This window comes from Cebus imitator, unplaced genomic scaffold (assembly GCF_001604975.1).
Source record: "Cebus imitator isolate Cc_AM_T3 unplaced genomic scaffold, Cebus_imitator-1.0 Scaffold2, whole genome shotgun sequence".
In the NCBI taxonomy this organism is placed as follows: Eukaryota; Metazoa; Chordata; class Mammalia; order Primates; family Cebidae; genus Cebus; species Cebus imitator.
The window spans coordinates 16605666-16627363 of record NW_016107317.1 but is presented as its reverse complement, the minus strand read 5'-3'; the positions used below and the strand labels follow the sequence as shown (position 1 = coordinate 16627363).

Here is a 21698-nt window from a genome sequence, read left to right as displayed (position 1 = left end):
TTTCAACACTGTAATTTTGTCCCTGGTACTCCATGGTAGTCAGACTTCGAGCTCCCTCCATGTGCTTCCAGACGTTGAAGCGTAGCAAGCTCCTGACTTAGGTTTTGTTTTCATTAAAGTATTTATGTTTTATTTCTCTGGTCCAGGGAGAGAATTATTTTTCTTTTAATTGAGCATGACTTCCATGTGTTCAGGGTGAAAGAAGCTCAGTGCATGATCTCACATTGCTGATTTGACTGAAGGTTAGAAATCTTAAACCAAAACTCTCCCTGATAAGCTTGCACCTCTCTTTTCTGGATTTATCTACTTTAATAAGAACCGCTATTGATTACTTACTACAAAACATGGGGAAAGTTAACACACTTATCCTAACTCTCACTCCATCTCCCTGTCTGCTTCCTAAAATTTAAAAATGGTTACATTAGTTTTCTTCATATGGTAACAATTATAACCTGGAATGATTTAGAAACCTTTTGTTTTTTTAGTACACCACCTCTAAACAGCATGGACTGACCCCTTGCTATGTGAGATGAGGAAAATTACTGCTATTCTTTCTCCTCTTCCCTTCACCTTCTCAAGTTCTGTAATTTATTATTTCTATGTAGTGAAAGTTTATAACACTTATATTCTGTTCTGTACTCATAAATAAATTGTTCACATTTTGTCTATAGTTTGGTTCTGAGAACAAAACCAATAAATGCCAATATATATACACATATGTGTATATATATATTATATATATATAATACATATATATATTATATATAATTATATATATAATATATATATGTATTATATGTATTATATACATATATTATATACACACACATATGTATTATATATATAGTATATATAATACATATGTATATATATAGCCAATATATATATACATATGTATTATATATATACATATGTATTATATATTATATATATAATACATATGTGTGTGTGTGTGTGTGTGTGTGTGTGTGTATATATATATATATATAAATTTTATTTGTACAGAGCCAAAATAAGGAAATAAAGCCTTCTATCACTAACTTCTTTTCCTACTAGAATAGTAACATTCCAAATATCAAAGTCAAATGGATTCTCTATTGTTATATATTTATCATCAATTTATAAAAAATAAGGGCATATTTTAATTTGGGCCACATTTTAACCCTGATTAAAAAAAAATTTTTTTAAAGATGGAGTCTCACTAGGTTGACCAGGCTGGTCTGGAACTCCGGGCCCCAAGTGATCCTCCCACCTTAACCTCCTGAGTACCAGTGGTAATTTATTTTATGTAACTTTTTGAGGTTTTCTGATTATATATATATTTTAAAAAAAACAAATTTCAGGAAAAGATACATATTTTTGTCATGACTTTAAGTATACAGTGTATAACAGAATCTACTTTCTCCTTGAAGGCATTCCTTATTCAGTGCATGACTTACTGCTCTAAACATGAGAGATGGATTTCTAGGCTGCTTGCACAGTGATTAATCTATGAGTTAGTTCCCTCGCCCTTTTCGATTATCCTCAATATTTCTTGGATTCCATGGCCTTCTCTTGGTTGGATTGTCCTTAGTTTTTGTTGAAGAATGTCTTTGAGTAATTTTTTTAAGAAAAAGTGTTTGCAAGGTAAATATTTTCAGTCCTTACATGTTAAAAATACCTTAATTTTGCCCTCACATGTGGTGGATATAATACGTTATTTTTTAGGAATAATTTTTCTTCAAAATTTGAAGAAAATCCCTTTGATATTTAGTGCCCACTGTTGCTGAGAAGTTTACAGTCAGTCAGATGTTTACTCCTATCTTGGCTACCATTAATTTTACTTTGAAGACTGAAAATTTGATCTTTTGAATTTCATTTATTTTAAGCGTTCTGAAACTTTACAAGTATGTGTTTGTGTGTAGGTTGTTCTTCATTCCATTTAGTTTATTATTTTGTGAAAAATTATCTTCTGTGTATTCTCTTCTGTTATGTATTATTTTCTGCCTAACATTTATTAGTCATTTTTACTGACAGCTACTCTGTACCAGGTTAGGTGATGAGATATATAATATATTTATATAGTAGTAAGCTAAATCCAGTCAAGCCTCTGCTTCTCTGGAGTCTATATGTAGTTACTTATGATTCATTATTTCTTATCATTGCTCTAAGAGTATCTTATTAGATGACGAGCCTTGTAGGTCTATCATCCATGTTTGAATTTCCTCTTCAAGTTTTATCTATGATTTGTGTTACTTACTTGACTATTTCTTACAGGTTTCTAATTTGTTTTTCAGAATTGCCTCATCAATTTTTTAGCTTTCTGCAGAATTTTGTTTTGATAATCATATTTTTCATTTCTAGCAACTCTGTCCCCTCTAGTTGTTCCTTTGTAGCCATACTTTTGGATGAAATGTCCTTAAGTGTTTCTGTTTATGTCAATCAGAATTTAATTTTTTGTGTTACTTGCATTGTTGCTATTTTCTCTGAGGTTATTTGGTCTGTGAGTTCATCTTGATTGTTCTTTTATCTTGTTAGCTTTCCAAATTGAGTAGTTTTGGGTGACTTCATGTCTGTGAAGTAAGTACTGTATTGATTATCAAAGAAGGACTATATTGATTATTAAAGGTAACTAGAATGGGCATTCTTCACATTTATATAGGTTTGCTTGTTCAAGTTACCACTTTCTGAACAAGAAGGTAGACCCTAGGCTTTTAAGGACTGGGTACTGCTTAAGGATACTCTATTCTTTAGGTCACATGGGCAGGGATCCTCTGCTGAGACCATACTTGCCAAAGGAAGGCAGGCTTTACTCTGGTGATTTTGGGATTGAGGCTGTTTCCCCTCTGCTTAGTGCTGCATTATATTTTCTCATCTTAATATGCTGGAGAGTTCTAGATCAGACGTGTCAAATATTTTGGCTTCCCTGGGCCATATTGAAAGAAGAATTGTCTTGGGCCACATGTAAAATACACTAACAATAGCTGATGAGCTAAAAAGAAAAAAAAATGCCAAAAAAAAAATTCTCATAATGTTTTAAGAAAGCTTACAAATTTGTATTGGGCCACTTTTAAAGCCATCCCAAGCCACATGGGGCCTGTGGGCCACAAGTTGGACAAGCTTGTTCTAGATACTTCAGACTCTGTTCTACATCTCTTCATAGATCAACAACTTTCTGCAATGAGCTTATCAGATAAATTATCTTCACTTTTCATCTATAAAAAAATGTCATGGGAGGTACACACCATAGGGTTGGTTTAATCCAGTGACTCAGGCCAACTTTCTTTAAAATTCCTTTAACCTTGGTATATTGATTTAATTCCTTCAGAGTGGCTTTTCTCATTGTGGTAAACTGGTTCTAGGCTTCACAATTACTTATTCCAAGTATGGAAGAAAAAAGGGTATCTCTTTTGAGGACTTGTATTTCAAAGGAACCAGATGGCCTACATAATAACCCATTAAATAAATAAATGTCTCTCAGCCCCAGTTGAGTCATCTGTGCTTTTCTCAACAAACACTACATTCAGGGCTATGCTTTGTGCTGATTGGCTTTAGACCTTTGTTACTGAACTGATCACTATGGCCCTGAGGATGGTGTTACTTGGAATATTCTCCCCTGTTCTGAGAGGCTAATATTGGGGTTAGTTCCCCCTGAACTAGAGTCCATGGGCTGCATAGGTGTGGGTTGAGTACCTCAGCAAATATCACGGTACTCTTCGGAGGAAAGGAAGGAGAATATACAACTAACAGTGGTCACTCCTGTACTCTCTCTTGTTTGGATACTACTGGGAATTTATTTCTTTTTCTGACCCTTTATTGACATTAGGAATGAGAGATAGAAACAGGATGAGAGAGGAAGTGAAATTCTTCCATCTTATATCAGAACTGGACTGTATTTTTGGAACCTATATATCCTTACTTTTCCATTGACTTATTACAAAAAATTCTTAGAACTAAGTAAATTTTGTAACTTTTAAAAAATATGTAGTTATACTATTTTAGTTACTCTGAATAATATAAAATTTCATGTCTGTACAAAATATCCTGGGGCATTTTAATTTTTAGTAACAACAGTCACAGTGGTTTTAGAACCGAGTTAAATATTTTGTATGTAGAAGCTTATCTGTGAATCAAATCTGGCATAATCTCTTTCAATGTGTAGGTAATTTGTTATATAAATTGATTTTTAGCCTTGTTTGATAATCATGAGCATGCATTCAAATTTTACACAATATATTTGGGGAACTCTGGTGGAAATCAGTACATTACAATGCCTACAGTGCCTATTAGTGTATAGGCAGGGAGGCCAACTAAGGGAATGGTGGAAGAAATTGAAAAAAACCAAGTGTGCATAATGTGCTTCTTCTCTTAAAAAAAAAAGGAAAAGATGGCAACAAAAAGAAAGAAAAATGACATTTGATGGTCATTCTACCAGTAGTTATGGGGCAGATCTATATTACACTGTGCTATTATGCTTCTTTTTCTTTGCAATCAGTGAGCTACTTTTCCAGGATAGAAAATTTGGATTAGGCCTCTGTCTGTGCCTATGAAAATTAAACCAAGTTAACTTAACTCGTTCTCATCAGTTTTAACCAACTGAGCTAATCAGACATGGGTATTAAAAAAAGATTTTACCTACTAAGCAAATGTGATCACAGTCTGAAGCTTTGCTCTTGGAAAATCCCCTCTCAGGGTATTCAGCCTTTCTTCTTCAGCTTGCAGAATTCTCCACATTTCAGTTTCCTGATAAATCAGTGGGCGCTGCTACTCCACACCTTTGAAGCTGGTTGTTAAGAAGCAGCGCTTCTGCAGTGATCACAGTTTAAAGCATGAACCAATTTAACATCACATAAGCTGTAAATTTCAACTGAGTTACAGTTTCAGAGTAAAGTGCAACATACAATATAAAGTGAATCTGGAATTCAACCCCAACAATGTCATAAAAGAGGCTGTGAAGTCTCATATGATGTGGGCCACAGAGAGGATTGTTGCCATTCACTCTTAGCTCAAATACTACCACATCCTCAGAGTGGCCCACCATGGGCCTCTCTTACTAAGGCAATCCCTCTGCTCAAGCCAGAATGGTATCTCGGATGTTTTTTGGATTGGAGAGAAATTGTTGCAACCAAGGGTTGTCTTAGTAAAGGTGGCCCATAGGCCACCCTGAGGATGTAGTAATATTAGAGCTAAGATCTGAATGGCAAGAAGATTTCAGCCATGTGAAGGGTGAAGGGATTTCTAGGGATTGACGTCAGCACAGGCAAAGACCCTATGATGGGAAGAAGGTGGGCTCAACTTGGAATTGAATGAATGCCAATGTGACTAAAGGGTGGTGAATGAAAAGGAGGGGGAAAGGAGATGGTCTGGGAGGCCTGGGGCATGATCAGATCAGGCGGTGAGGCCATGGAAGTAGATTGGATTTTAATCTAAGAGAAATAGGAAGTCATTAGAGAGTTTTCAGTGAGGATGATAGCATATATTACTCTGAAGGTGAGCATTATCTTCAGTAAACTTTTGTAGTCATTAAACTAGAGGTTATAGGCAGGTTTTACCTCCTATGTCAGGTGCAGTTGATTAGTAGTGGCTTCAGAGAATCCTGTGCTGAGGATTCTGTGGCTAACCAGAATTCAGTAGATAAATTTGACATGGCCAGTTAGTATGACCACAGTGTGTGCACTGTTTCTGCATTAAATGTCTGATAAAAGTAGGGTCAAAGGAAAAATAGAACTTAAAAATTTAATTCTGACAATACAGTTGACCCTTGAAAAACATAAAGGTTGGGCTGCTGATCCCTCATGCAGTCAAAAATTTGCATATAACTTTTGACCCCCTCAAAAACTTAACCACTAATAGCTCAGTGTTGACTGGAAGCTTTACTGATAACCAACACTTGATTAACACATATTTTGTATGTTATCTCTATTATATACTGTATTGTTACCATAAAGCAAGCTAAAGAAAAAAATATTTTATTTAAAAATCATAAAAAAAGAGAAATATATTTACTCTTCATTAAGTAGAAGTGGATCATTATAAAGCTCTTCATCCTCATCATCTTCACGTTGAGTGGGCTAAGAAGGGGCAGATAGAGGAAAGCTTGGTCTTGCTGTCTCAAGAGTGACAGAGGTAGAAGAAAATATATGTATATATGGACTCATGCATTTCAAACCCATAATGTTGAAGAGTCAACTGTAGTTTTAAAACCAGGTGTTTATTACTGGAAATATGGGAAAAAACTCAGAGAAGAAATGGAAAGTTTGCTATGACCAGTCATCTGGAGAAATGCATGGTCAGCCTGTTGATGCACTCTAAAGAAGGAGATAAGTGGGTAAGACCTGATGTTGAATTACTCGTATGATTTTGGACTTTTGCAGGAGCTGGTGGTGCTTTGCCACCTCCACCACCCCAGTTTGATATCTTTGCTGGCAGCGGGGATTCGTCCCAGGATGTTGGTGATGGAGTTAGCTTCCAAGGGTTCCTTGGATCGCCTGCTTCAGCAAGACAAAGCCAGTCTCACCAGAACCCTACAGCACAGGATTGCACTCCATGTGGCTGATGGTTTGAGGTAAGCGGGTTGTGTTGTTTTCTATTCAGTGCATGACAGTTGTGACCCCAGGCTTATTCTCAGGTTCTGAGAACACTTCCCAGTAACACTGTGCCCCAGTAACAATTTACAATTTGGATGAAAACTACCAGTTTCCTGATCAAATTTTGTAATTTCAGAAAATGAGAGTATGAAGACGATGCAGAATCTCATAGGAAGTAGTAATAATTTTTGAACACACATGTTCTGCTCTAGAACCCATAATCTTAACCCCGTACTGGTCTGACTTCTATAAAAATGTGTAAGTTAGGCTTTACAGTATCAGAGTCGGTCAATTACATGATTCCAATGAGGAAAGATGAGTCCACACTTCTCAAGGGGACTAGAGCGATTCACATTGGATTCTTGGGCATGACCATCTCACCTGTCTCAGAGGCACACTATCCCTGCAGCCAGAGCAAGCTTTGCAGAGGCAGCATAGTGGAGTGGACAGGCTGTGGTCTTTGAAGACAAAAGGCCTGGGATTAATCACTATTCCACACATTTAGTAACTATGATTTTATATCTCTGATTCCAATTTTTTAAGTAGTCTATGAACCATGACTAATATTTAATGCATAAAATTGTGACAACTTCTGTAATAATAGATGACATTCATTCCAGATGAAACTCTTGATGTCCCCTCTGCCATTGCTGCCCATCCCAAGGTACCAAGTTGTTATATCTGAGAGTCACCTTTCATTCCTTTATTCCTCTCTCACCTCACAGCTAATCCTTCAGCAAATCTGTTCAGCTTTGCCACCAAAATATATCTTAATGCTTCTAACAATTTCTCTTACTAAGGTTTAAGTCTGAGCCAATATCATCTCTCATTGCCTACTGGTCCCCTGCTTCCCCTCTGTCTCATGATATGCCCCATTCTTCACCCAGCCACTGGAGTAATTTTTCTAACATGAAAGTTGGATCAGGCCTTGTTCCTGTTACCAACCGTCTGCTGCCTTATTTCTTGGGCACGGTGCTCAGTCACTTCCATTCCCGAGGTTTCTTGCAAATACCAGAGGCTTTATATCTGCTGTTCATTTCACTCAGCAGTGTCTGACTCTCAGATGTGCTTTCTGCTTATTATAAAAGATTATCTGAATCCTTTCATTCAGGACTCTCAGCAGAGAGGATGTCCCTGAGAACCCTGTGTCTCTCCAGCCCCTGTAGGACTATTGCTGCCTAGGATTCTTTATGTTATCATTTAAAAAAACTTATTTATTGTCTGTCTGTCTTACCATCAGAATCTAAGTACCATGAGAGTAGGGACTTTTCATTTTGTTCACCATTGTATCTCTAGCACCTAAAATAGTAAGCCTTCGAAATTATTGTGTTGACATTGGCAGGGGGAGGGAGAAAGGAGAAAAGAAGGAAAACAGTGCCTGGCACATAGTAGCCAAGCAGTATGTGCAACTTTCCTTCTCTTCTTTCTCTTCTGAAATGCCATGAATATGGCTTTTAGGTAGTATCCAGAAATGTCAATGGAATGGGCAGTGAGGAAAACAAATCAACCCCCTTACAAACAAACACAACACAACCAGGAGGATATAAACTTTAATAGCTTACAAAATATACAATTACATGCTTTAAATGAGTAGATTTCCCTTCCTGTAAGGTTCCAGAAATGACTGAAAACTGTACTGATTATAAAATGAAACAGGGTGCAGGGATTTGGATTTGAATTGATGTTTCTGCTTTTGAACACCAGGGGGAACCTTGCATTAAATTAATCTAGGTAAAGTGCAGCTTAGTCTCCTGGATCTCAAAGATCTCTTTCCTTCATTTAACTAACTCTAGGTTCTAGTTTTTCCCTAATTCTTCCATAAATCCCCAAAGTGTTTATTTATAAAGTGAAGAATTGCTGATTTTTTTTTTTTTTACTTAACACTCTTTGAAAAACCTTGTCTCCAAAATGACTTATTCTAGTTCTCTGAAACCTTACTTTAAATAACAAATCCAGCGGTTTCTGATGAAGTAAATGAAATGTCAGTATTTTAAAATAATTTGCCTAATTTGTTCTTAGCATAATTCCAGAAGAGCTTTATGGATCTTGCACTACAAGAGGCTAGTAGATTTCAGTAGCTATCAATCTTCTACCAGCACTGAGTATATTTTTAAAAACTCAGCATTAAGGTTTATTTCCCCAAATATGTTTCATCACAGACCTATAGATACAGATGCAAAAAGAGTAAATAAAATTATGCTCCTTTGATGTCCCTTAAACAGTGGAGCTGTTTAGAGTGACATAAAAGAACTTTCTTCATGTTACATGCTCTCTCTTCATCTGTCTTGCTTTCCACTGTTAGCTTACCTTTCCAATTCTATCTACTTCCTTTGATCTTTTTATCATAATTCTATAAAATCTATGAAGATATATAGTCTCCTGCATTTTCTGTATGTTCCTGTGTTTCAATATCTCCAAAATGGAATGTCCTGCCTTGCTATGTCCTCCCACCACGAATCTGTTCTTTCTGTTATATCCCACACTTGCCAGGCCAGGATACTTGTAGTCCCATCCAGGGCAAACACCTTCCCCCAAAAGCATGTATACATTTGTCCACCAGGTCCTTGACTCTATTTTACATTATCTTTTTAGTCAATTCATTTATTTTTATGCCATGATTGCTGGTTCAGTATGTCCAGAGAATTATCAGAATTTCTTTTTTAAAATAAAACTCGAATTATCTTGAATTCTGTGGCAGTTCTCAATTATCTGTAAAGTGCATCTGAACTTCTTGGCATAGCATCAAAACTTTCTGTATGTCTCTTGCCTCCCTTTGCAGCCCCTGCTTCCCCACTGTCCACACTGTATTCTAGCCATGATGACAGGCTTGAATTTTCAGTTATGTTCATGTCTCTCTATCATTGCATTTGCTATTCCTCTCTTTCCACGAAGTTGTCTGCCTAGAGAGCTCATTTTCCTTAGGAATTTCCTCATATTCTATCTCTATTGTCATGTAGTGTTAGCTTCTCCAACTTGCATTTCGTGCACATGCTCTGTGTAAGACATTGTCTTAGGTGCTAAAGTGGGAAAGCTGGATATTACATTGTTCTTGAGGTTGAAAGTTTACAGTCTAGTGGGATAGTCAGCTTTGCTGTCTTGACCTCAGTGTATTTCTCCCTCTGTGCTGCCCTAGAATGTGGTGCTTACACATTTCTGGAACCTTATTTGGACATGTGTTACAGGACCGTTTGAGCACAATCCTTCTGGATTGTGATGCCCTCAAGAGAGCAGAGATACAAAGATGGCTTTGTGTAACAAATGACCGGCCCTCATAGATACCTAGTATATATTGGTTAAATGAATGAATGCATTCTATTTTTGGAATAATTCCATTCAGAATGAGATAAAGTTTACTTGAAGCTATGAAGAAAGACGTTTCTTAGCAACTCCTAAAATAATCACAATTAAAGAATGACTGTTTAACTGAATATAAACCAGTCAATTTTAATAAAATATTTGACAATAGTCATGGTTTCACAATGCACAAATTATGGCTAAATTATTGTCAGGAAGGAAAGATCTTATTATTTCAAAAGCTATTTTGCTATTCTATTAAAAGCTATTAAAACTGCACTTCTTAAGATTAAATTCTATAATTGAACATTTTAACTAACCAAGATATTATCTCTTTCCCACTGACATTATTTCAAATTAAGCTTAACTATTTCTTTTTAGCCTTTGGGAAGTATTCTGAAAGAGTTTGTGTTCTATGAATATACTAAAAGAGGCATGCCTCATGAAGGATTTGGATGCTATTCAATGATGTATGACTTGGCTTTAGCTTTTTATTCTTAATCTCTCAGCTTTTCTCTTCGGCAGGGCAAGAGTACCTAATGGCCTTTCAGTAAGCCCTTAGTAAATTTTTCTTCCAAGCCCATTACTTACTGTGAAGGTCAACTTCATTACTGTATTTATCTTATTTTTTCCTCCCAAAATAAGTATACTGAAATGAATGGGCCTAATGCCAAATGTCCCAACTACATCCTGGAAAAGAGAGAATCTTCTGCTGTATTGATGCAATTAAATATGTACTCTCCAGGCTGTCATACAAATGAAAGTTCAGGGTATCATTGCCACTCTGCTTCTAATCCTTCCAGAAGTGATTGGTACTAGGTAATGGAGTAACTATTAATTGATATAATGTGAGCCAAAACCAACAGTCATGAATAAGCAAATGATTTAAATTTAACTCCATTAAGTCTTGTGAAAAATTATTTTCAACGTAGGTTATAACATACCTGTGACATCACATGAAATGCTATAGTCAATTTGACATCATGGGGCAGAGAAGACAGAGTAGGAAATCAGAATTTTGTAGACATCTAATGTGATAATGTTATTACCATGCAGATGTCTTACTGTGGAGACACAGTGAGCTCTCTGATCATGTTTTCAGAATGGATAGGACCTGGTTGAGATGAAAACTTTACATTGTTCTTTTTTTATATTAACTAAATTTTGTTATTTGTCTGAAATATCAAACTCTAGTTGCTCATGATTGCATGGATCAGTCTCCAAAAGAATGGACTTTAATATTACCCATCCTCTTTTCCAAGACAGTATTTCATTCATTCTAACTCTTAGCCCAAATGTTCTTTTTTAACTTTAATATCTAACATGATTAGTTTATGGTAAACTACATACTCAAACAGAAGAGACTGATAGCAAGCAAAAGTCTTATATTTTCATTTGTTTTCATCCAAAAGGTAGAAAATACTTTCCAAACATTGGGAAACATTTTAGTCAGAAAAATAAATATCAACAATAAATGGAATAGAGAAAAATTTTAAACCTGAGATAAACCTCTATATGGTTTTAAGAAGAACAAACTATTAAATAAATGGCAAGTACAACAAGATCCTATCAATTCTTATTTAACTAATTTACATTTTGAAATAGTTAAAATATTCATATGGTCATTGAGGGAATTCAGAATTGCCTTTAAGTAATCATTGACATGTACAAAACAAAAGTCTCCCAAAATTGGGACTTTGCCTGAGATAGACTTGTCTCAAAAATCTAAAAAAAAACAAAAAACAAAAAATATTGAAATCGCTCACTTACCAGATTTGACTCCTTTTTTAAAGCATACTTTGTAATATTAAACTTACATGTTTCGATTTTCTTCTACAATATCTTTTAACTTTAAGTGTGAAAGTGAGCACAGAATTTTTGATGCTTGGCATAATGGATATGTATATTTAAGGAAATTAGGACACAAATTATTGTCATGTAATCACATTTTAATAAAATTTCCTGTGCATTTTCTGGCAGATACCTCCACTCGGCCATGATCATATACCGAGACTTGAAGCCCCACAATGTGCTGCTTTTCACCCTGTATCCCAATGCTGCCATCATTGCAAAGATTGCTGACTACGGCATTGCTCAGTACTGCTGTAGAATGGGGATAAAAACGTCAGAGGGCACACCAGGTAGGTGATCAGGTTTGTCTCATAATTCTGTCTTCAGGATGGATAACCAGTGACCTCAGATGTGAGTTGAGAAGAGTCGGAAGAAAACCATAGTCTGTCACATTGTGAATAGAGGTTTATTGTGTGAAAAACTGAAAGTTTCACATTGTGATTTTACCATCATATTTTGTAGGAAAAAAGAAACAATTGAATTTCTCAGGGCAAAAACTGACTAAAAAGAAGAGAATGTTTAATATAAAGTTATATTTTAAAAAGTTTGATTTTTAGAATATTTACATACCCCAGAGGTTGTAAAAAGTAACAGCAAAAACTGTAATCTAGGTACTGTTGACACTTGTAAGGTGAATCAAATTTAGGTCCACAAATTCTTTTTCATAACTCTGAAACCAAAAGAACTCTGAAAACCCCAAGTTCTTTTCAAGTAACTGATTTGGTGGCAAAACCTAAGCAAACTGACTGGATGCTTATTACGATCTTTATTTTTCATGCTTAGTATGCATACATTTTGCTGCAGAAATATATGTTTGAGTACAGGGGGCTGGCCCTGCCCCTACTGAGGGTTTCTGTACATATCACTGTCCACCCCATGGAATCTTTCCTCTCTTTCTCAGTTCCCACTCAATTCCTTCCACTCAAGTTCATCAGAGTATCAAGCTCAGATTCCTAAGAAACAGTTATGGAGCCAGCGATCTGCACAGACATCTTGTCTCAGACATCAGTTTGAGCAGGAAGTAGAACATTTAGGAGTCGGCATTTGTTTGAAGTGGTAGGAACGCTCCATCTTTAGGGATGCTTTGTATAGTTATCTGTAAGTAAAAATTACAGGTAGCTGTACAGCATCTTGATGATGGCAGCTCAGTTCAAACACCATGCCTGACACAGAAGAAAATATGCTAGAGGACATCTCACTAGGGAAAAGGTTCTAGTTTGTTTCTGGCCCACCAAACTTTTGTATTAAATAAGCAAATGGCCCCAGTTTCCAATGCCTGCTTTTATTTTTTCTCCAAATGCATATATACTCTATTGTTTTACATAGCTGCATTTTGGGAGTAGACGGTGTATTCTCATAAACACTTCAAAGTATATGCTCTGGCTGAGAGTGTGTCTGTGTTGTTGAATACTAATGCAACTAATTATCATTTTATGATTACCTGCTGTGCATCAGGCTCAGTGCCAGGTATATCAGAGACATGAGCTCTTAGCCTCATGCCAGGGCTGGAAGTTAGCTATTATTTTCTCATTTGCCAAATGAGAAAACTGAGGCTCAGTGAGATTATATAACTTGCAGAATGTCACACATTAATTGGCCAAGGTAAGAATTCAGTCTAAAAGAGAACCAGATCCAGAGATATTTCGCCTTAAATCCTATAGTCTCTGCTAAGCCATATGCAACTCTAACTTGAAGAGGCTTATTTAATCTTCATTATTAAAAAAAAAATAAAAACAAAACATAGCCATGAAAAGCAAATATTGCCAACGAGAGGTTGGGAAAAACAATCTTAAAAAATGAAATTCCACAGGCTTCGTATAGTTCCATATGGGAAACGTGGGGACAGGACAGTGATTTTCTCTTTGAAGCTCTGCTGATTTTTGTCCTGGGACATGAAGGTGGACTTGGCCTCTCAACTGGGACTTGGAGTTTCTTCCTCCTGCATCCCCCAACGCAGTCTTTCTGTTCATGGGGTGAAAATCTGTCGTTGAAGCCTTGTCTGCTTAACTGGATAGTGGATCTCTCAGGTCCCTGTGGGCTGTGCTCTTGTGCTTGAGCTCTGCTTCTCTTCTTTGTGGTCTGGGCCAGCTGGCAGCCAGCTCCGTTCACCTTGGTTCAGACCCATGGCCTTTCATTTTCAGTATCTGATTTCCTGGTTTTGCTCAAAACCTGTCTAAAATGTAATATCCATCTGATTCTTTGTATTAAGCCACATAATTTTTCCTGATCTCTTTTAATCTCCAATATTGAATGGTGGTAACGTAAATATGGAGACAGATCATGACAAAAACCTAGGGCCTAATCTTTTCTCTTCTGCCCACTCTTCCCACAGGCTGCTTAATACTTTATAAGCTTTTTTTTTCTCTTTATCATTACTCTATTATTGTTGGAGTACTTCTAATTATCTCAGCCCTAAACTCTGCCACCAATTTTAAATAACAATAACTCTCACTCCTACTAATACTACTATTGCTACTACCACTGCCAAACTTTTTCTTCCCCAAAGCAGTTCTGTTTGGGAAGAAAATACTTCCCTCTCATACAATTTCAGTTATCTTCTTGTCTTTTTCCATTTAATGAATCTTTCTGTTAATGTTACATCTTTTAACATGGAAACTTATAGAGAAGCAAAAGACCATGGATTTGGTAAGCTTTTTGAGTGCATTTATATATTAACTCTTACTGCAGTGTGTATTATGAGTGTGAGTTTATTACAGTTGTCTTACAGAGGATGGTAATAGGAGCAGAGCCTTCCAGAGCGTAAGCGATCTGCTGAACTTGCACATAGCTGTATCCATGGATTGAGTATCTCAATTTTTAGGACCTTCTGACATATGTGCTATTACTATTTCTAGTCTAGAGGTACAGAGACTAAAGTTTAGAGAATGTCAGAAACATTTACAAGGTCCTATAGGACAAAAACTGCAGAACAAAATGCAAACCCAGGTAACCTGAGAGCAGAGCCTCTGGTCCAGCACTGTGATAGCTGGGGATGCAGAGACAGAAACAATGCGATTATTGACAGGGACCATGGTGCTGTGTCTGTCCACATTTTGAAAATCATTACAGTATGATATTTTCACCTTTAAATAATTTGGAGAGTTTCATCGTTAACTCAGTCAAATGGATATATTTATATCTTATTCTGTTGGGAGTGACAGTTAATTCTGGGTCCTGTGGCAGTTGCACTGTTAACTGAGATGAATGCTGACTGATGACTAACATTTAACTGATACAATAGTAGTTAACACACCCATATAAATACTGCAGTCCTTGGTTAAATAAAATGTTTCTCACTGAATGTACATGAACATCTGATGGAGATAATGGAACATACTCTACTCATACTTCTCTGAAAGTAAAAAATAAAATATGTGTTTCAGTACACAATGTGATATATACTCAGACTTACTTCATAAATTTCTCTTTGCCTTCATCTATGGATCTTTTCTTTATTTACTTTGGATCTTTTCTTTATTTACTTATTTCATTTGTTAAAATGCAAACTTCTCTGAAAAATTATTTCTAAAAATAGTTTTTAGACAATAAATCATATTCTCTCAAGTATTTTAACATTGTAATTATTATGATAATTCTCCAAGGGGAAATTACACTTATTTTTTATTCATTTATTCATTCATTTGGCAACAATATGTTGAACATTTACCAGGTACCAAACTAGCTCTCCTGCTTAATGGTGGCTTGATGTTCATCAAGAAATTGTTAGGGCAATCAAGAACACTAGAAATTCATGGGATGAATTTAAAGAAGCTTTTAGAAGAGTATCATATTATAATTGAGGTACTTTCTGAATATATAAATAATATTATGTTTCCATGATAAGAGATCATGACAAAGAAGATGCTTACTTTGAAAGGGGGAAGATTAGAAGGTTAAAAGCATTTCCATATTGAAGTAAATATTCCTTTCCATATCTTCACAATTACCTTTCTCAGAGCTCTCTGACTCACTGTGAAAAAAATTCCAGCCTTCTGCACAGCTCTACGATCTTCAGATTGTTGCCTAGAGTGGTAAAAACTATTGCAAATGGATGTGTGCACTGGATGAGAATTTAGAAGTAGACAAATGACCCCTAGAGTCTTTTCCTGCTTTAAAAGCCTGTGATTCCAAATTCTAACAGTATGTTTATCAAGAAAAAAATATGCTGAACATTTTAATAGTTTTTAAATAGTACCTTGATATAATAGATACCTAATAAATTTGCCCAATGAATAATAAATAACTGGTTAAAATTTAAATAAGCCTCCCAAATCTCTTTCACATTCTAAGAAGGCAAGCATAAAGGTTGTTAATGAACTAGTGAATGTGTGGGTAGCTCATTATTTTTAAGTACTCTTGACTTTGCTATTCATTATCTGTGTAGCCTTAGGAAAATACATACATTTCTGAAAGGATTATGTCATTTGTAAAGTAGAAAGTCCTTATCTGTCTACCACAGATGATTCGTGTGCATATCAAATGAAATGCTCAATAAGATATCTGTAAAATAGTAGAGAGATGTGAATTAGGAGCTATTGTGATTTGTTTACCTTATGTCACAGGTACACTTTATTAGGGATATGTTTTAGAATTATCTTAATTACTTACACAATTCTTTAACTTAGGTTGTGAGAATGATATTATGATTATATAGGAAAATGCCCATGTTCTAAAGAAATGTATAATTAGGTCTGAAATACTGTATCTGTGACTTAATAGAGTATGTAAATTATGCCTATTTACATGATAATTATATGTAATTATATTAATATATATTAATTATATTACCATATATTCAATATATTCACATGCATATATGTGAGGGAATGTTATCAGTTAGTGTAGTAAAGGTTATCATGCTCAAATTCGATGTCTCTATCCTTCCAACTCTTCATGGTTTTCCAGCATGGTGAGGACTGCTGAGCTCCATCTTTTGCTGGTAGTCTCTCCGTCCAATAGAAATGTTTACACATTCAGTCATTTACTCCTTGAAGGCTATGAATTCATACCTTGTTAGATTTTTCTGGCCGCATATTTAAATTACCCTAACAATCAATAATTTCATTATAAAAAAGGTGGAAATAGAAAGGAAGATTAAATGTACAGGTAATTTTAGCAAATGAAATAATTATATTGGGATGTATTTCTTCCTAGACTTTAATTATATAGCTAGTGCTCGACTTACGACCATGGTCGGGACCGTGGACCGGTCGTAACACGATTTGGTCGTAAGTTGAGTAGGCTATATGCACAGTTGAAATGGTGTACGCGGAGATGGTAGTGCTGCCGGAAGCTGGTCCACACTGTCGTACGCCCAGCTGGGCAACGTTTGCGCTGCCAGATGTGGAGCAGTCGTGGCTAGCGATTGTGGTCGTAAAGTCAAATGGTCGTAAGTTGCATAGGTCGTAAGTCGATCAATACCTGTATACATTCCCATCAACTTTTTATTTTGAAAATGTTTAAGCCTACAGAAGAGTTGAAAGAGCAGTACAGGCCAGATTTGGTGGCTCATGCCTGTATTTCCAGTACTTTGGGAGGCCAAGGGGGATGGATCACTTGAGGTTAGGAGTTCAAGACCAGCTTGGCCAATATGGTGAAACCTGGTCTCTACGAAAAACAGAAAAATTAGCTGAGTATGGTAGTGGATGCCTAAAATTCCAGCTATTCTGGAGACTGAGGTAGGATAATCACTTGAACCTGGGAGGAGGAGGTTGCAGTGAGCCAAGGTCACCCAATTGCACTCCAGCCTGGGTGACAAAGTGAGATCTCCATCTCAAAAAAAAAAAAAAAAAAAAAAAGAAAGAAAAGAAAGAGTAATAAAATATACACTCAAATACCCTACACATAAATTCATTGATTATTTACTTTTTGCCTTACTTGTTCTTTCTTACTATCTTTGCATATGAAGGAATCCTCGAAATTAAGTTGTAGACATCATGCCACACAATCTCTGAACATAGTATTTATTTGGAATAAGGGTGTTTACTTAAATAATCATGATACCATTATCACAGCTAAAATAAATTTCAGTTGATTTTTTCCCACATGTTGATTACTTTCTGTCCAGGATGATATCCTACATTTTCTTTTCATTTATGCCATAGCATATCATCTTAAAAAGTGATCTTTCAGTTACTGCATGGCATACATTGCTTAACTATTTCCCTTTGTGATTGGATTTCTTTGGATTGTTTATAGTTTTATTATCACAAATATTGAAATCAGTATTTTTATGAAGAATTTAAAAGTAATTTATCTCTCTTTTGGAATAAAAGATGTATTTCCTTTTAAAAGAATTTCAGACATGAATCCAGGAAAAAATCCTTTTATTTGTTTTAGTTTTAGTTTTTATTTATTGATTTTTAACTGGGTAGAAAGAGGAGAGCAACAAGTTCAGGAAATAATGAGAGTGTTAGAATTTTGGTCAGGTTAAAGTGAGTTGGAGTGAAGTTTAGAAATCTCCTTTCTGCTTTTCTCTCCTTTTAAAACACTGTCCTGGAAATAGTTAATATTACAAATGAGAAAAATGATATAGGTTTTCCTAGTAAGCTTTATTTCTTAATTATGAAATACTACTTAATAACTTACAATTGAATATTTATCCCTGTTATCCTTCAAGGTAATCTTATTAAAGATTGAAGATACTTATAATAAAGATTGAAGAATTTTTTTGTCCTTTGAGGTCTACCTTGTGGGGTGAGATGTTCTGAGACAGGACCATTAATTGACTTGATCCAAAGTATCTGGTTACAAAAATAATACAGCCTAGTTTAGAACGTCTCTTCCTGACTCTTTTTTGGCACATAGCCTAAGTATATGCCTCCTTGGATGTATGAGCCCTGATGTTGGGCATATTTATTATTTTATCTGCTTGCTTTCAGGGTTTCGTGCACCTGAAGTTGCCAGAGGAAATGTCATTTATAACCAACAGGCTGATGTTTATTCATTTGGTTTACTACTCTATGACATTTTGACAACTGGAGGAAGAATAGTAGAGGGTTTGAAGTTTCCAAATGAGTTTGATGAATTAGCAATACAAGGAAAATTACCTGGTAAGTTCTGTTTTCTCTGCAATGAAGACTTTTTTTTTCTTAGTATCAGCAGCTTAATTTTTATTTAATTGTAGTCATATGCTTAATTCCTTAAACTGCTGATCTTTTTTGTTTAATGCATAAATATTCTTAAATCCTGTGACATATGAATAAAAATAACCTGAAAAAGGTAGTGTTTTAGACTTTTTTAAAAATCCCAAATTAATATCGGTGTGTTTAGTATTATATTTAGAAACATACTCAGAAAAGGAATTTGCTATTAGAACTCTACATTTGGTGATTTTTAATTTTCATAAATACTATGTGTTCATTAGCCTGGAAGGTTTTCATTTTCCTGGCATGAAATAATTTACACGCAGGAATGAAAGACTGAATGATCTATAATAAGAATTTTTAGTAAGAATTAATAAATGTATATTTAATGTTATCAAAGCTCGTTGGGAATGGTTGTCTCATGCTTTCAAGAAATTAGAGGACCTTGTAATTAATTCATCCCTTAACCATTACTTTGGTTCTCACTACAAAATACCCTTTTAAATTTATTTACCTGTTTCTCATATTTTCTGCTTTCTCTTTCATTTAGGAAATATTTTTCAGTGTACACGATATGCCATGTACAGGACATAGAGCTTTATCTTTCTTATGTGTGACTTTAAAGATCCTAGCAAAAGAAAACTTACTATAAATTGGATGAAGCTTAGATATAATCTAGGTTATCTGCCTTATTTTACTCATTAGTTTTCTAGTGAAAATCTTCAGGTATCTGCCAGGCACAGTGTCTCACGCCTGTAATCCCAGCACTTTGGGAGATCCAGGCAGGTGGATCACTTGAGGACAGAAGCAGGAGAACAGCCTGGCCAACATAGTGAAACTAAAAATACAAAAATTAGCCGGATGTGGTGGCATGTGCCTACAGTCCCAGCTACCAGGGAGGCTGAGGCACAAGAATAGCTTGAATCTGGGAGGTGGAGGTTGCAGTGAGCCGAGATTGTGCCACTGCACTCCAGCCTGAGCAACAGAGTGAGACTCCATTAAAAAAAAATTGGGGTCTCTATAGTGCATCTATCAGTAGAATAACCTGCCTCTTATAAAATGAGCACAAACCACCTGTGAGGACATAAAGATTAAATGCTTGCCTAATTTGAGTATTGAAATAAAAAGCAGGAGTCTAATCATTATATAAGAAAAAGTGTTTTGAAAGTCTATTTGAAATGCAGGTATGGAAAGAAAATCTATTATTTTATTAAATTGGTATTTGGGTCTCTTTTTGTTTCATTAAAAAAAAAAAAACCAAGACATATTTTTCATTATCTCTTAGGAGAAATCAAGTCAACAAAATTAGCTTTAATTTTGTGATAAGTAAATTGACATAAATATAGGATTATGGAGATTAATATTTTTCTCTGCAATGTCTGGACCTTTTATAAATATTGAGAGGAAATATAACTGTTCTGATTTATTTAGTATGCTAGCATGATTTTTTTTTTTGAATGTTTTAGATCCAGTTAAAGAATATGGTTGTGTCCCATGGCCTATGGTTGAGAAATTAATTAAAAAGTGTTTGAAAGAAAATCCTCAAGAAAGGCCTACTTCTGCACAGGTATTCTTATGTAAAATTTCTTAATATTTTGTATAGAACATGTGCATATACGTATATATATAATCTTCAAATGTATATACTTAAACACATAAATAAACACACACAGACAAAATTAAAAATAGTTATAAGACAAATCTTCTAATTCCCACCATCCGAGGCCAAAAAAAGGACATTGCCCAAACCCCACATTTCCTGTATGCTTCTCTCTGATTACATCATATGTGTTTCCTCTTAGAGATGCCTGCTCATTATTTTGCACATTTTTTTATTGTATAATTTGCCTACAAATCAAATGAGAAAAAAATTTACATAGAATACACCAATCCTTTGTTGGTTTTACATGTTGCAAATTTCTTTTTTGAGCTGGTGGCTTTTTAAATTTCCTGTAGGGTATCTGTTAATGAACAGAATTACTTAATCTCAGTATATATAAATTTAATAATCCCTTTTCAAGTTATTACCTTTTGGTCCTGTTTAAAAGGGTCCATCTTTCTTTTAGAGACACAAAAATATTTACCCATGATTTCTTCAAACATTTTAAAAGTTTTCTTTCGACAAGTTTTTAATCCATTGGAATTGACATTTTTCTCTCTATTCAAGATAGAAATGGTATCTCTGTCCTTTTTTTAAAAATTTAATTTTTTTATTGCATTTTAGGTTTTGGGGTATATGTGAAGAACATGCAAGATTGTTGCATAGGTACACACATGGCAGTGTGATTTGCTGACTTCCTCCCCATCACCTACATCTGGCATTTCTCCCTATGCTATCGCTCCCCAAATCCCCACCCCCACTGTCGCCCCCCATTCCCCCCAACAGACCCCAGTGTGTGATGCTCCCTTCCCTGTGTCCACGTGTTCTCATTGCTCAACACCTGCCTATGAGTGAGAACATGTGGTGTTTGATTTTCTGTCCTTGTGTCAGTTTGCTGAGAATGATGGTTTCCAGGTTCATCCATGTCCCTACAAAGGACCCAAACTCATCGTTTTTGATGGTTGCATAATATTCCATGGTGTATATATGCCACATTTTCCTTGTCCTGTCTATCATTGTTGGGCATTTGGGTTGGTTACAGGTCTTTGCTATTGTAAACTCTGCTGCAATGATCATTCGTGTGCATGTGTCTTTATAGTAGAATGAATTATAATCCTTTGGGTATATACCCAGTAAGGGGATTGCTGGGTCAAATGGAATTTCTGTTTCTAGGTCCTTGAGGAATCACCACACCGTCTTCCACAATGGTTGAACTAATTTACACTCCCACCAACAGTGTAAAAGTGTTCCTATTTCTCCACATCCTCTCCAGCATCTGTTGTCTCCAGATTTTTTAATGAT

At 35.5% G+C, this 21698-nt stretch overlaps 1 protein-coding gene across 4 annotated transcripts in view; it reads left to right on the top strand.

Moving 5' to 3' along the window:
• LRRK2 (leucine rich repeat kinase 2) overlaps positions 1-21698 on the top strand; it is a 156939-nt gene that overhangs the window by 109942 nt on the left and 25299 nt on the right. For all 4 annotated transcript variants that reach the window (XM_017530421.2, XM_037739062.1, XM_037739065.1 and 1 more), the window contains 4 exons: positions 6354-6544; positions 11841-12001; positions 18593-18763; positions 20263-20363. In XM_017530421.2, the coding sequence (XP_017385910.1) occupies positions 6354-6544; positions 11841-12001; positions 18593-18763; positions 20263-20363 (624 nt within the window). The remainder of the gene's footprint in view (positions 1-6353; positions 6545-11840; positions 12002-18592; positions 18764-20262; positions 20364-21698) is intronic.